General features: G+C 43.1%; 1 protein-coding gene across 1 annotated transcript in view; it reads right to left on the reverse strand.

The window, feature by feature from the left end:
- Nucleotides 1–13,239: 13,239 nt before the first annotated feature.
- The window catches only part of SLC15A5 (solute carrier family 15 member 5), a 47,551-nt gene continuing 43,217 nt past the window's right edge, over nt 13,240–17,573 (reverse strand). The window contains exons 9-10 of the mRNA XM_083402170.1: nt 15,879–15,987; nt 13,240–14,120 (exon numbers count right to left, since the gene is read on the reverse strand). Coding sequence (XP_083258296.1) covers nt 13,973–14,120; nt 15,879–15,987 — 257 coding nt within the window. The 3' untranslated portion in view covers nt 13,240–13,972. The remainder of the gene's footprint in view (nt 14,121–15,878; nt 15,988–17,573) is intronic.

Raw genomic sequence — 17,573 nt, forward strand, 5'->3', positions numbered from 1 at the left:
GGCAGAGCATGACGTTTGGCACCAGCTTGACTCCACTCCTGATCTGTGTCATGTTTACTTCTTAACCTTTTCTTCTCCCAAAGATGTCCCACAGGGCAGCAGGAGTAATTTAAAATGGGTCCTGTTTGCCCCTGGCATATGATGGCTGAAATATACTGTGTTTCACATCCTTGGAATTATTAGCTGTGAGGATATGTGCCTGTTCTTTAATGTTTCCTGAAATGATTGATAGATGATAGATAGATACATAGATAGATACATGATAGATAGATAGATAGATGATAGATAGATAGATGATAGATAAATGATGATAGATGATGATGATAGATATATAGATAGATGATATAGATAGATGATACATACATACATACATACATACATTAGATAGAGAGATTTTATATGTGCTTAATGTTTTATTGAAATTTGTACAGTTAAACCTTGGTTTTCGAACTTCTCGGCTGCTGAACATTTTGGAAGCTGAATGCCGAAAACCCGGAAGTGAATGCTTCCATTTTCGAATGTGCCTCAGAAGTTTCCACGGTGCATTTCTCAATTTCCCCCATTGAACTTGCTGACGTCCCTTTGATCCTTGGTTTCCAAACGTTTCAGAAGTCGAACGGACTTCCAGAACGGATTACGTTTGAAAACCGAGGTTCCACTGCATTTATTTTGTTGTTTGCTGTCCTGGACTCCTTTTGGAGGAAGGGAGGATAGAAAATAAAATTTAAAAAATTCTTAACACAAGTTTTGCATGCGATGAAATCTTCTTGTTTAAGCTTCAACATTGCAGATGGGGCTATCCAGCATGTATGATATGGATAAGTATCGTAGCTGTGCTTACAGTATCAAAGCTTTGCCTGCGAAAGGTCCCAACATCTCCATGTAGGGCTGGGAAAAACCCATGTCTGAAACCCTGGAAAACTGCTACCAGCCAGTGTAGAACATATTGGGCTAGATGGGCCAGTGGACTAGCTCTGTATAAGGCAGCTTCTTATATTCTGTATTGGGTGAGGAGCCAGGAATGGCTGCACATGCTTCCAATCTAGCCCACTTTTCCTTGAGTAATATGCAAAGGGTTTAGTAGCTCTTGAATCCATGCATTAATTTTGATCCTGTTTCCATTGTCAAACACCCGCCTGCTGTGTGTTCTCAGAAGGAGGTAATTGAGGGCCTGAATTTGAAAAATGATGAGGGTCCTCACAAGCTAAATCAGGGCTTGTAGGAACAGAATAGCGCTTTTGCAGGGACCGTTTGAACTAATGACTGCTTTCAAACAAACAATTTAACATCAGCACTTGAAATGATTCCACCAATATTTCCCCTCCAACCCATTTACAATTAAAATTCAAATAGGTTCAGGAATCATTAGCTGCTTACGGGGGGGAAAAGAATCTTAAATTAAACATTTTTTTGCTTTGTCAACAAGCCAGGTAACCAAAGAGACCCTCAATTTCTTTTAACTGCAGGGGGGGGGGGGAGAATAAAAAAGTTTTAATACTCCAGGTGGATAAAATAATGAAACAACCACTATGCATTTGGGTGCCATTATTACACACAAAAACAAGGTGCTCGCTCCATTCCCCAAGATATTTCTTTCTAATCCCATAAAAGCATCTGTCTTTGATTTCAAGTGGAATACCTGCTGTGGAGGTTGCAATGCAAATCCAATTTGTGTGTAACAAAACCAAATGGGTTGAAATGAACTCTGCATTCTAAAGATGTTTTTGTTTAATCATTCCCTTCCCTTGTCTTTATAATGAATGCACAATCAAGTTATACTTCAAGGGGGGAAAATAAGGGAAGCAAAAGGGAGGAAATGGAATGATGAGGTGGGGGTAGAAATGATACCTTAGTGAGTATCTGCTACTGGTGATTGTTGCTACTGTCTTGGAAGACAGGAAGGAAGGAAGGAAGGAAGGAAGGAAGGAAGGAAGGAAGGAAGGAAGGAAGGAAACAGAAGAACATCAGAGCACAGAGTTGTGTGTCATTTGGAAATATCTAATAAGAGCATCAGCTTCTTTGAAACATGGTACAATTTTGGGGCCAGTAGTGATGTATGGAAGTGAGAGCTGGACCGTAAAGAAGGCTGATCCCCGAAGAATTGATGCTTTTGAATTATGGTGCTGGAGGAGACTCTTGAGAGTCCCATGGACTGCAAGAAGATCAAACCTATCCATTCTGAAGGAAATCAGCCCTGAGTGCTCACTGGAAGGACAGATCCTGAAGCTGAGACTCCAATACTTTGGCCACCTCATGAGAAAAGAAGACTCCCTGGAAAAGACCCTGATGTTGGGAAAGATGGAGGGCACAAGGAGAAGGGGATGACAGAGGACGAGATGGTGGGACAGTGTTCTGGAAGCTACCAGCATGAGTTTGACCAAACTGCGGAAGGCAGTGGAAGACAGGAGTGCCTGGCGTGCTCTGGTCCATGGGGTCACGAAGAGTCGGACACGACTAAATGACTAAACAACAACAACAACACAATTTGGGGGAGAGGAGTAAGGTGCAAGAATAAGTAGCCATATCACTGATGGTGTCATTGAAGGATGCTTGGACCCCAGGGTTTTGTTCATCAGCTCTCCAGCATCCTATAGCTTGAGACTTAAGTGATGGGCAGTGTCATGCGGCAGCAGGGAGGCCAGACGACAGAAGCGGGCAGGGTTCCTGCGTCTCTTGGCTCCCACCCTCAGACAAAGAACGTGGACTCTCAGCTCAAGGAAACCCAAAAAGCTGTGTTCGGGAAATCGGAATATTCACACTCTGGAAAAATAAGGACAAAAATGGATCGAGTTGTCCATCACTAGAACTTTCTCAAATGAGATGTGGGACTCAGGAAGCTGTCTTATATGGTACAAGATTTGCACTATTTTATTTCACTTTTAATTTGTATAGCTCCATTCTAAATTACTACGCGCAAGGCGGTTTACAGCAACAAAATACGCAACGAAGAACACACACCTTATAATAATCGGACCCAATACATAAAGTCATAATAAAACATAACTTTAAAACGGAACGACTTAAATAAAGTAATATTCAATAATATAATAGTACACAATAAAATTAACTCTCAAAGCATCAGCAAATAATAATTAAACAGAAATTCACTCTTAACAGTTAGAATAAATAACTACTGAACTATGACTGATAAAAATAACTGCGTCACAATGCATAAAACACCACAGGGCATTACAAAACCACATAAGAGGATCAAACTGAGAAACAAAGATTCACAACTTATAAATGGTTGTGGGCCATGGCCCAACACTATCAATCTCTGGGACCCTGTTTAGGCACCAAATTCTTGTTCCCTATCTAAACTGGTTAGCTTATTTCTGCTGTTCCTGGAGCCAGCAAGGCAGAGAAGATTCTTACCAAATATGTCCTTGTTCATCAGTCATCCAGACATCCAGACTTACATGGCACTAAGTCTCTTTTGCCCCCCCCCCACATTGGGGTGCAAAGAACCTCACCAGAGTCAACCAAACAGGTTAGCTTCCAAAGCTTGTCATTTGATCAGACAGATGACAGCATGTGCCAATTTGGAAGATGATTTTTAGCACCACAAACTCATTCTAAATAAGCTGTCACATAGCCCGGAGGCAGAAACTTGTACCTACCAAATGTCCCTATTTTTTGATTATTTTTTTTAGAAGCATATCTCACACACCAGCATAGGGTGGAGAGGTGGAGGCAGGGGTAGAAAACTATTGTTTTCTCCACAGTCTCTCTCTCTCTCTCTCTCTCTCAGTTCCCAGCATTTACAGTGAAAATACAAACTGAGAGAAAATACAAGGTTTTATTTAGTGGTTGCAAATATGTCTAGGCAAACAGACACACCGAAAGCCCAGCAACGCTTCACGGCATGGTGACTGGATAAAAGATACACCCCTTGGAAAACGATGTATCGTGACACTGAGGAACTCAGCTGTAATTAATTAAACCATGTGACCACTGGATGTCCCCACAGTTCCTCCAATGCAGTTTAGCTCTCCTTGTAGTCTTGGCAGATAGAAACCGAACGCGTTCTTTCAAAATCTGTGGAGAGGCAGATGACTGAATATCCCTGGATTTTCAGTAATCTGTAGATGCCGGTGCTGATATGGAGCGCCTTGTGACCTCCATTGCTTACTATGGAGCTCCTGCACACATGGGCTTCCTCATTCGGTCAAGGCTGATGGCTCACGGCAGGTATCTCTTTCTGTCGTTGAAGCACAAGGGGAAACCACAAATGAGGAAGCCCAGCTTATACACAAACCCACAAAGAAGCAGCCATATTGGGATGCTTGGCTCTAGCTGACAGGAGAAGTGCTCTGGCATTTGGGCTGGAGGGATCGATTAAGCTGTCATGAAGGAGACATTCAGTGGACTCCTCCAATCTGTGCATCTCAGGTTGAGTTCCCTAGAAGAAGGACTGAAGGTAAAGACTAATGCACAGGGATTATTGTTAAATCAAGGTCTCCTTCACATTATACAGTGGGAGCTTCTTCTCAGTGATGATGATCATGACCAGTTGTGGTTTTTTTTTGGGGGGGGGGTGGTAAAAAATGAGGTGCCAGTATTTGTGTGCATTATGGTGCTGGAGGAGACTCTTGAGAGTCCCATGGACTGCAAGAAGATCAAACCTATCCATTCTGAAGGAAATCAGCCCTGAGTGCTCACTGGAAGGACAGATCGTGAAGCTGAGGCTCCAATACTTTGGCCACCTCATGAGAAGAGAAGACTCCCTGGAAAAGACCCTGATGTTGGGAAAGATGGAGGGCACAAGGAGAAGGGGACGACAGAGGACGAGATGGTTGAACAGTGTTCTTGAAGCTACTAACATGAGTTTGACCAAACTGCGGGAGGCAGTGGAAGACGGGAGTGCCTAGTGAGCTCTGGTCCATGGGGTCACGAAGAGTCGGACTCGACTAAACGACTAAACAACAACAAACATTTATGTGGGTGCTAGCACACAATGCTGCGGGAAGCAAAAAGGCGAGTTGACGTTACTCGATACTGGTTTCATAGGAAATCACGTCTTCATATTATTAATTATGCCGATGATTAAGTTTATGATTTACCCTTCACCGGCAGGCCCTAGGGCAAGTTGCAACAATTTAAAATCCAGAACAAAAAACAAATCACAGTAACAGGAATAGTGGAGATGCGAGGGATTGAAAGTGGGGGCCGTCCACATGTAAAGCATCAACTCCTGCCATGAAGCAATGGCCATTCCTTCCCTTCCTCAGAGGTCCAACTCCATATGACCTCCCTGCCTCATACATGGTGAGTGGCTACATTGGTAGAACCTTCTTAGCAGTGGTGTTGGAGTAGAGGACGTGCCTCCCTCAGAATATGCACCTCACTCCTTCCTCTCTGTCTTTCAAGCCAACCTCTGTCCGCCTGATGCATTCCAGCTCTTTTGGACCACAGCGCCCATCAGCCCTTGCCAGCTCACCCCACCTTTCCTCCAAAAGTAGTCCAGGTCGGCAAACAACAAAATGCGAAAACAACACAATTTAAAGCAAAAATTAAAATTAAAATATTCAGGTTCTCCATTCCCTTGGTTCTCCCTTTCCCACCACATTCATAAGAGTACTCAAACCCAAATTTATAACCACTTTTATAAACATATTAATAAGGAAGCATTTAATCTATTAATAATCATTCTGGATCCAGACTCATTGGAATCTCCAAGTTTTTATAGTGAGAAACCTGCTACTCGAATGATCTTAATATATCTAAGAAATATTGTATGGTTTTCAACAAATACAGTAGATTCTTTATCTGTCTCCAGGACCACTCTAACTCCCCCAATTGTTTTCTATTCTTTTCTTTCTTCTCCTCCTCTCTCTCTCTTTAGGTTTTCTTTTCTTGTTGATAATTAAATAGCTACAATATTATAATATCTCAATCAGAAATGTTCCTTATTTGTTTCTATATTATCTAGATTGAGAATGTATAACATTGTTAAAGTGTTAAAAACTGAATTAGAATGATAAAAAATGAAAACATATTCAGGCATCTAAAAGCAATTTTTAAAAACCATTTAGAAACTTTTAAAGACATCCAAAAAACCCAAAAACCTTTTAAAGGCTGATAAAGAAGACAATTGTATGTTTGATGCTGATGGAAACATGGTGTGTAAATGTTAAAATTATAAATAGAGAAGAATTAAAATTCAATGCTAAAACATTGCTTTTATTCATAAAATGTATTAATAATGAAAATGATGATGATAGAAGAAAAATGTATGTTTCACGCTGAAACCTGAATAGTTTTTCAGAAACAAACAACTCCATCTTGTTCGTCTAAACTCTCTTCCCCACCTCTAGGTAAAAGGAAAAGGTATAGAACCCCATGACAGTCAAAGGTGACTCTGAGGTGTGACGCTCATCTCTCTTCAGGGCAAGGGAGCCAGCATTTGTCCACAGCAAAGCTTTTGAGTTCAACAGCTTGGTGTCTAGAAGAATATTTGGAACCAAGTCCTTCTTCTGTCCCACATCAGCTGCTTTGATTTACCCATCTGATGGCTATTAAATTCAACCAAGTTAAGTCAACAGGGAGTTTGGTGCTAAAAATTTACAGAAGATTAGATTAGCGATCTACAGGAAATAGATTGCCTGCTTTGCAGGAGAAAAAGAAAAAAGAGGGGAGCCCTCTGCACCTGAAATGTATTGACAGAGCTGTTTTTACCTAATCAACTCAATCGGGCAGTGGAAAACATTTGGTTGCAAATTCAGCCCTGCCTCGGCATAAACAGATTGCATTTTGGGTTGTGTTATTATTAGTGCAGGCTGGACAGCTTGAATGTGAGGATAATTTATTCCCTGTACACTTCTAATTACAGCAAAGGAGGTTCGATCAGTGACACACTTGTCCATCTCGTTCTTTCTTGTCTTTCAGGCATGGCTGCATGCAGTTAAGGAGACAGACCAGCGCAAAGCATATGAGAAACACAACTCTGTCAGGAAAGGACTGAAGTGTTACCATTAATTATTCTGGACCATGTGCTCGTTTACAACCCATCTAACATGAGAAATTGTCTCCGAGGTGTCAAACAGCATCACTTACGTAAGTGCAGGGGAAGCAATCGCAAAATGTTTGAGTGACTGGATTTGGGTGACCTGCCAGAGACCCTCACCAGAAGCTTTGAGATTTAGCTCCCAATTTGTGCGTCTTCAAGTTCGACGCAGAATTTAAATTGGGACTCACTCTTGAAGTGTCTCTTTAAAAACACACATGCACACACACGCACACACACGCCCAATTCACTGTTGGGAGAGGAGGGAAAGGGGAGAAATTTGATTCCATTAAGATTTAAAGGCGAACCTACATAATTTCCAAAATAACGCATGGGCCGATTTCTTTTTATGCTGCCACCCTTCAAAATCGGCAGCACGGTTCTCCAGTCAAGTAGTTTGCACATAAATGCACATACTAGCATATAAAAATGTAGATATTAGTGGAAATAACAAAACTAGGGGGAAATTGCTTTGCAAAATGTACATATTAGGCAAAATTGCATACAAGCATGTGTATATGAGGAGAAATCTGCTGACAAATTTTCATGAGGATTTTAAAATATCATAAACTGTGGAAACACAACCTGACTGTCTGTCTCCAGGCATGGTGGTCATCCACAAGGGATTCTCATGTGGAGGGGTTGATGGTGCCAGCCTTCGCGTCATGTTTGCAGACATTTTTGTAAGGCAGAATTGGCCTGTCAATGGGCCTGGTGCCTGAAGCTAGCTCCCCACAGAACACATCCTTGGGTGTCCTGCCACATTCCATTCTGCAGACATGGCCAAACCAGCATGGATGTCACTGAGACAGGAGTGCAAACATGTTGATATGTATAGTATAGGTAGGTACTATATAGAGTAATGTAGGTATGTTTTATGTTATGAAAATTAGGTAGTGTGTTGTGTACGTGTATTGTGTAAATGTATATGTATGTGTTTTATATGTCAATAAAAAACAAAAACAAAAAAGAGACAGGAGTGCAAACATGCTGGCAACATGGGTTTGGGAGAGCACATCATCGTCATCATCATCACTTTATTTGTATGCCGGCTTTCCATATTTAAAACAGTGCTCAAGGCAGCTTACAACATGACAAGATTTACATAATCACCAACGTAACAAAAGTCATAAGCAATAAATAAAACACGTCAAAAAGGGCACAACCAAATGGAAAACCATTTCCACATAAATCATAAAATCTAAAACTAAGAATACAGTGGTACCTCAGGTTACAGACACTTCAAGTTACAGACGCTACAGGTTACAGACTCCGCTAAGCCAGAAATAGTACCTCGGGTTAAGAACTTTGCTTCAGGATGAGAACAGAAATCGCGTGGCGGCAGTGGGAGGCCCTTTATCTAAAGTGGTACCTCAGGTTAAGAACAGTTTCAGGTTAAGAACGGACCTCCGGAATGAGTTAAGTTCTTAACCTGAGGTACCACTGTACAGCATTAATATCACAGTTTAAAATGACATAGATAAAAAATAAAAGCAATTTAAAAAACAAAAACGGAGCCCTCTCTGCCAAGCAGCAGCAGTCCTTTATGGAGCCTGTCAGGCCCCGTTCCAAGCCAGGTGGAGAGAAGCAGGGCAGGGCCCTTCAGGCTCCCAGCAGGTCAGTCCTGGGCCCATCTTTGTTTGGAATTCTGTCCTGCCATGTGACAGACTATTGGCCCATCCAGTTGTCAACATGGTCAAGCAGTGGCTCTCCTGAGTGCCAGGCAGGGACCTAATGTGGAGATGCCAGGGTTTGAACCGGGAGCCTTCTGTATGCAAAGCAACTGCTCTGCCAATGAGCAACAGCCCTGAACTACCCAGTCATTGCACTTCCATTGTTAGCTACAAAAGGGCTTGTAATTTTCCACCCATGCTATCAGAAGCATCACCATGCCTCCCTGTGTACCTTCTGCAATGTTCTGTTCACACCAATGGGCATGGCATAACTTCCGACTATAATCCTTGTGATGGCTGATAATATTATGACCCCTTTATTTTATATCATTTAAGAAATGAACCCTTTAATTATTTCTAAAACAGTTTTCCAGCTTGCTTTTTTAAAAAAATTAAAGAGATGCACTGCTATAGCACTATGCTGCTTTAATGTCCCTCTATTATGGCACCACATTGCTACGGCGCCACCCTACAATAATGCTGTAGCGTTATGTTGTTATAATGCTGAACCTCTCTTTCATTAAAGAAAATTATAACTGGGGAATTAAAGGATTGTTAATTAATTCAATGCCAGATTAGAAATAATTAATTAAAAGATAATTAGCAGATTGGTTAAGGAACAGTAATGGGGTCATAAAATGGTGCTAACCCCAAATTATAATGAACGTGTGCTCAGTTGCTGTGGATTCGTCGCTGCCTACACAACAGGCACATAGAAAGTTGCCTTATATTGTCTCAATATTGTCTGCAGCGGCAATGGCTCTCCGGGATTTCAGGAAGAGATTTCTCCCAGTTCTACTTAGATACGTTGGGAATAGAACCTGGGACCTTCTGCATGCAAGGCAAATGCTCTAGTGCTGAGCTATGGCCCTCAGCTATGGAATTATGAAGCTCTGAGCTCTGAATGATTGGGCTGCCAGTGGCGACCAGCCTTGACGGCTATGTTCTTCCTCCACTGTTGGAGGCTGTTGCCCTCAGGTCTTGACTTTGGGCTTCCTGGAGACATAACACTGGTCTTGAAAGACCTACACTGGCTCCCGGTACGTTTCCGAAGCACAATTCAAAGTGTTGGTGCTGACCTTTAAAGCCCTAAACGGCCTCGGTCCTGTATACCTGAAGGAGAGTCTCCATCCCCATCGTTCTGCCTGGACACTGAGGTCCAGCGCCAAGGGCCTTCTGGCGGTTCGCTCCCTGCGAGAAGTGAAATTACAGGGAGCCAGGCAGAAGGCCTTCTCGGTAGTGGCACCCACCCTATGGAGCTCCCTCCCACCAGATGTCAAAGAGAACAAAAACTACCAAACTTTTAGAAGACATCTGAAGGCAGCCCTGTTTAGGGAAGCTTTTAATGTTTAATAGGTTATTGTATTTTAATATTCTGCTGGAAGCCGCCCAGAGTGGCTGGAGAAACCCAGCCAGATGGGCAGGGAATGAATGAATGAATGAATGAATGAATTATTATTATTATTATTATTATTATTATTATTATTATTATTATTATTTGATTGGGCACTGTGAGAACAGGATGCTGGACTAGATGGGCCTTTGGTCTGATCCAGCAGGGCTCTTATGTCCCTCATATCAAGACCTTGTATGAAGTTGGAAGAGGAGCAGCTATGGAGATTGTGCTGCTCTTACATTCTTCTGAAAAGCTTTTTGGTCTAAGAAAAGGCCAAAATACTTAAGTCTCCAAAGCACCCTAGGTACAGAATAGAAGCTGCATCAGGTAAGAGTACACAGCAACATTCATCTCAGTAGTATCATGCTACAGTTATTTTCCAATTGACACCCAGTGGTGAAACATGGGGTGCCAATGCCCTGGGCCACGCTGAGGGTGGTGGATGGGAGGGAGGGAAATAGACACATTCAACTGCCTAACAGCATCTGTGTCACCCAGCAGATCACAGTCGCAGAGATCAGAAAAGTCATTCTGTTGCCCAGTGGTCAGTTTCTGGTTTCATGGAAAAGCCATTTTCAGCGACATCCAGCAACGGAAGCCTGCAGCTGTATTGAGGCAGCACCGGGTGTTGAAAATTTGCACTCCTAACAATTTTGTGCAACCGCCCCTGTGCTACACTGCTGCTGTCACCCATTCAGACTGACCTTCATGTGCTAGCGTGTGCCTTCATAATGAAATAGCAAAGGCACTACAGCCCTTGTAGTGCAACACATCTGCTTTCTAAAAAGGAAGAGGATATTTTGCTGAAAGAAAAATGATGGCATATCCAAGTGGGAGACATGTGAAGTAACCAACATTTGAAACTAGCATTGCATAACCTCTGCAGAAATTTTGTGCGAACGAATTGGGACGGACGCTCACGAAGCAGAGAGACTTTGCTGACATGAATATAGCCATAGCATTGGTGGAGAGACACAAAGGATCCTCTCCTTTTGGCCTAGGGTCATTTGAGAAGCCTCGGGTCACCTCTCCGAGCTTCCTCCGCAAACTTTCAGCAACACCAGGCGCTGTCTGCGAGCAATCCTTTCAATAAAGAGACCCATCTACCCTCTCCAAAAACAACAGACATCAAGAAAGCATTCCTTTCCGCTAATTGGTATGACGACGAGACTACCCTGTTCTTATTTACAAAACTACAGATTTATGTCAAGCAAAGCCAATTATGCTTAATGCTTAAACTATTGCAGGTGCTGAATGACTTTGTTGCTAGGCAGTGGAAATGAAAAATGCTCTCTGAACGCATCTCATTGCAATGGAGAGCATGTGCTCCATCATCAGTGCAAACTCAACAGATGGATAGCTTAATCCCTGCCACTGATCTCTCTTCTCTCGCCCCCCCCCCTCATTCTACCTGAAACAATGTCCCACATGCTTTATCTTGCCGGTAGTACCTGGGAAATGGTTCAAATTCTTTTTTTTAAAGAGCACTTCTTAATGTCATCCAGCAGATACATTTAACTCATTCAGAGTAGGCTTGGTAATTTACAGGGTGGGTGTGTTTTTTAATGAAGTTTGCTTTGCTGTGCAGGCTGAAGGGGTTTAGCATCTGGTTCGTGGGTTTGGGTTGTGGTCACTCAATAATGGCTATCGTCGTTGTTTAGTCGTTTAGTCGTGTCCGACTCTTCGTGACCCCATGGACCAGAGCACGCCAGGCACTCCTGTCTTCCACTGCCACCCGCAGTTTGGTCAGATTCATGTTTGTAGCTTCGAGAACACTGTCTAACCATCTCGTCCTCTGTCGTCCCCTTCTCCTGGTGCCCTCCATCTTTCCCAACATCAGTGTCTTTACCAGGGAGTCTTCTCTTCTCATGAGGTGGCCAAAGTATTGGAGCCTCAACTTCACGATCTGTCCTTCCAGGAGCACTCAGGGCTGATTTCCTTAAGAATGGATAGGTTTGATCTTCTTGCAGGATTTGTCTTTCCAGTGAGCACTCAGGGCTGCAATGGCTATGGCTACACTGGATTAGTCGGGGCTGTAGCTCAGTGGTTACAGCACCTGCCTGTGGATGCAGAAGCTCCCAGGTTCATTCCCTGGCATCTTCAGGTAGGTCTGGAAGAGGCACCTGAAACCTTGCTATCCTCCTGCTGCAGTCCAGTACAGAGCTGATTCTCTATTTCTATTTCCATTTCCATTGCTTTCAATGTTTGAAATGTCTCTGAGTGGCTCCGGGCATTACATAATGACTTGAAAAGACAGGGAGAGGAAGCATGAGACCCTCAGTGTCAGGCTTCAGGGTATCAGCTTCCTCCCCCATGGCAGTAGATAAGCAGAACAAAGGAAAAGGAGTTCTACCCGGACACTTAGGTCCAGCTCCGAGGGCCTTCTGGCGGTTCCCTCACTGCGAAAAACCAAGTTACAGGGAGCCAGGCAGAGGGCCTTCTCGGTAGTGGTGCCCTCCCTGTGGAACGCCCTCCCACCAGATGTCAAAGAGAACAACTACCAGACTTTTAGAAGACATCTGAAGGCAGCCCTCTTTAGGGAAGCTTTTAATGTTTGATGCATTACTGTATTTTAATATTTTGTTGGAAGCCACCCAGAGTGTCTGGGGAAGCCCAGGCAGATGGGCGGGGTATAAATAATAAATTCTTCTTCTTCTTCTTCTTCTTCTTCTTCTTCTTCTTCTTCTTCTTCTTCTTCTCCTCCCAGTCAGAAGCTTTCACTGCCCCCTCCATCCCGATTAATATATGTCACTCCTACTTCTCGTAATCTGAGCTTGGAGCCGCTGTGTTTTCTATTCTGACACTTTCTGAGCTCTCTGGGACTTTGGGGAAGGGTGTGTGTGGATACTATCCAGAGACTGTGAATCTGTAAACTCTCTCCTAGTGTTCCTTCTGCTAGCTCTTCCCCATCCAGTATTTCCTAGTTTCTGAAATACCGTATTTTCCCGTCTATAAGACGCCCCCATGTATAAGACACCCCCTATTTGGGGGGGACTCAGATTTAAGAAAATGGGGGGAGATGTATTCATGTATTAGGCGCCCCCTAATTTTTGACATTATTTTTTAGGGGGGAAAACCTAGTCTTATACACAGAAAAATACGGTGTGCCCCTCTGCAAACCACTGGTCCAAATCTATACTGTCCTCCTGCTCCTGGGAAGATTCAGGATCAGGAGGAGGGAGTGGCTCCAAACATTTTTCCTCAGTGCAACCCTCCTCAGAGGACACTCAGCTACAGCCTTCTCTAACCTAGTGTCCTCCAGGTATTTTCAACCACATCTCCCATCAGCCCCAGCTATGTTCCTGCTGCTTCTCATGCGCAAGTGGACATCTGCCTCTTGCTGCTTTGCATACCATCAGCAAACACAGGTTGGAGTGGTTGCTGAGAAACTTATCAGCCACTCAAATGTATTATTAGTGTTATTACCACTACTTCATGCTTCCTACTCCTTACTGCTGACTGCCCTGCCTCAGTCGCCTGGACTTTTTGCTCAACAGACACAGATTCCCAACCTTCTGGAACAGGAAACTTACACGGCATTGTGACGCAAGAGATTTTATTATATGCAAACGTCATTTTCAGAGTGAACTCTTGCACACACATGGAACACAAAGTTGTAAGTATTCCTCTTGCCCACTTACAAGGCACCTGTTGGGGTGTCTCAGTAAAGGGAGCTAGGCATATGGAAAGCTAAGGATCGGGGCCGAAGTCTGAATGCTCTCGCTGAGATTCCAAATGTTATCTATCTTATGAGGACATGAAAAGGAGAAACAACAATCCATTTATTGTTAAGTCAGTTCATAAACACAGACAGGAATGTATCATTAAAATCTGACAGACAATACTCTGGTGACTGACTGCGCCGTGTGACCAACCAGTCATTTTCAGAGCACGATTTCACAGGAGAGTCTCCACGGGAGACAAAGGAGAGGGACAATCCAGGATGCTGTCATAAAATATAAGCGATTTCTCATGCTGTAAAAGTTGCTCTTGAAGAAGACTCCCTCTGTATCCTTTGTCGTAGTCCTGCTGTAGATTAGTGTACCTGCAAAGCAAAAAATAAATTAAATCTCCTTTGATGATGATGATGATTTATTATTTGTACCCCGCCCATCTGACTGGGTTGTCTCAGCCACTCTGGGCTGCTTCTATTGTATAAAGACATTTGAAGTGCAATGTAATACTGTCTGGATATACCAGCCGTGTTTAATGCCTTCAAGAGTCCAAAAGGGAAAGAGTGATGATGATGATGATGATTAAGATTACTATTACAGTGGTACCTCAGGTTACATACGCTTCAGGTTACAGACGCTTCAGGTTACAGACTCTGCTAACCCAGAAATAGTACCTTGGGTTAAGAACTTTGCTTCGGGATAAGAACAGAAATCATGCTCTGGCGGCACAGTGGCAGCAGGAGGCCCCATTAGCTAAGGTGGTACCTCAGGTTAAGAACAGTTTCAGGTTAAGAACGGACCTCCAGAACGAATTAAGTTCTTAACCCGAGGTACCACTGTATTAAATTTGTATACCGCCCTTCATCCAAAGATCTCAGAGTGGTTCACAGCATAAAAAGACAAGATAAAAACACCAAACACACAATAAAAACAAGAACAAAGCAACATTCCTCCCTCCCACAACACATTTAAAAGGGCATTGGATGTCAACCAGCCCAAGGCCTGGTTGAAGAGAAACTTCACAAAAAAGGAGCCGCTGCAGAAAAGGCCCATTTTCATTTTGCCATCCTCTGGACCTCTTGTGGAAGAGGCACATGAAGAAGGGCCTCCAATATGTTGAACTGCCTCATGCAGAGTCAAGCCAAAGGTCTAACCATCTCAGGATTGTGACTGACAGCTGCTCACCTGTTACCTAAGATGGGGATATCGGGGACCTGTATGCGAAGAAAGTCCCTATTTCTGTTTGTGTTAAGCCTATTTCAAAAGGAATGTTTAAGCCCGTCTGATACAGCTGTGTATTCAGGACCATTCGGCTCTGTTTCCCATCCCTGTTCACTGTAGCACATGTGAAAACCCCCAAATCAACCTAGAACACAGCAGCTAAAACCAGCATCCTTTGCAGCAAAGGCACTGTTTGGTGCATGAAGCACTCAATAGATTGTAACTGAAATTACCTAAATGCATCTAAAAGACGGGATTGTATGCCCCAGGCCAGCATCTCTGCAGAGGGCATTCCACACACACACACACACACACACACACACACACACACGTTCCAACAATCATTTAACTTAACTTCTTATCTTACACAATATTTTAGACTTCTGTCAAGAACCTCTGAAGATTTCCCATTCTTTCTCACTTGTTCTGCATTTCTTAATTTCTCTATTACTTTTAATTGTCCTTAACTAATAATTCCTTTGAAAGTCTTCCTTGCAATATCTCACCAAGTCCTCCTTACAGAACTTCTTGCAGTCCTACTTGCGTAATCTGTTTATCACAATTGCTTTTCAAATAATTCAAATATTGCTCCAGTCCTTTAAGAATCTCTGATCCCGCAGGTTTCGAATCCTTCCTGATAATTTATCTAACTCTGCATAGTCCATTAATTTCATTTGCCATTCTTCTTTTGCTGGTAATTCTGCAGAGGGCATTCCATCAGGAAGGGCTACCACTGAAAGGGCCCTCTCTCTTTCTAGTGGCTTCTCACTTGGGAACTTGGGGAAGGCCCTCCAAGAGAGATATCAAGCCCCTGTCTGAAAATGCAACATCACATGTGAATATTCATTCCCTCCAGGCTGGTCCAACCATGCGTCAAGATTTCATGTGCTGAATATGCAAGGACTTACCTGTGTGAGATGGTCCAGAAGCCTAAAGTGTTTATCATCATTAGTGAGGCCAAAAAGAAGTAAAACCGCTCTAGTCTACCTTCATTTAGAACATTTGGAAACCAGTCACCTGTTGGGGAGAAAGGAGAAAAAACTGTATTTAGATGAGCTCCAAGAGAGTGGAAACAGAGTGTAGAGTGTCAAGATATTTGAAGATGGCTAACATATCTCCTCTCAGTCTCCTCTTTTCCAGGCTAAACATATCCAGCTCCTTCAAGCACTCCTCATAAGGTCCATTTTCCAGGCCCTTGATGTTGGTTGCCCTCTTCTGCACTCATTCCAGCTTGTCAACATCCTTCTTAAATTGTGGTGCCCAGAATTGGACACACTAGTCCAGGTGTGGTCTGACCAAGGCAAAATACAGTGGTACCCTCAAACCTCAGAAGGGTCCCTTGACACAAAGCATGAGATTGCCAAATGACATGCGTGTTTCATCACAAATAATAATAATAATAATAATTTTTAATTTATACCTCGCCCTTCCTGGTTCAGAAAACCGGGCTCAGGGCAGCTAACAACAAATTTAAAACAATTGATGCAACAAAAAACAGCATAAAATACAGTATAAAACGTTAATAACAATAAATTCAGAATTCAAAAATCAATTTAGGGGGAAAATCATTTCCATCATTTCACTTGTAGCGTAACAAATACCATATGGAGTGATTTACAAGTTAGAGCAGGGGTCAGCAAACTTTTTCAGCAGGGGGCTGGTCCACTGTCCCTCAGACCTTGTGGGGGGCTGGGCTATATTTTGAAAAAGAAGAACGGATTCCTATGCCCCACAAATAACCCAGAGATGCATTTTAAATAAAAGCACACATTCTACTCATGTAAAAACACGCTGATTCCCGGACCGTCCGTGGGCCAGATTTAGAAGGTAATTGGGCAGGATCTGGCCCCTGGGCCTTAGTTTGCCTACCCATGAGTTAGAGCGTAGAAGAATATGCAGTTGTAAATGTTTAAAATGGGACTCCATGGAGGGGGTGTGGGGGAAGTCGTGAGATTCGGAGGAACCTCTGTATATGGACTTATATTTGGATTTTTATAACCTTGTATTTGTAAAATCAAATAAAAATTATTTCAAAAAGATCCTCTCTCTGGCACCCCTAAGCATGCATGGGAGGTCTTAGCAGGTGCCAAGGAACATGGCCCAATGGCAGCACAGTGCTCACGGGCACCATGTTGGAGAATCAAATTACATCTTGAATATACAGGAACATTTGCAGTGGCAAGCACAGTAGAGGTAGGAATGATGACCGAGTTTCCACTCCACGACTTGAGGTAGACACAGCACATCATTGTAGGTTTGGAGGTGCTTCCATTTGGCTTCCTCTTTCATAACGTGTACAATATTTGTGTACATACAACCCCACTTGTCATGCGAGGCGTGGAGGTACTTCAGAGCCGGGAGAGACTTTGGAGGGTCCCCTCTTGTTGGAAAATACGTGCAAACCAGTTTTGCACACCAGTTCGTGATGAAGGCCAAACTGGGAGGTTTTTTTTTGTGATATATGATTTTATTGACATGTGTATACAGGCTGAGCATCATGTTACAAGTGTGTACATGGATTCCCATGTGTGCAACCAGCACTCATGTTTGTTGATACACACACTGCTGAGAAGTTTAGGATCTTTTGCTGGAGTTCTAATGCA

This window comes from Podarcis tiliguerta, assembly GCF_965153285.1.
Source record: "Podarcis tiliguerta genome assembly, chromosome: 10".
Lineage (NCBI taxonomy): Eukaryota > Metazoa > Chordata > Lepidosauria > Squamata > Lacertidae > Podarcis > Podarcis tiliguerta.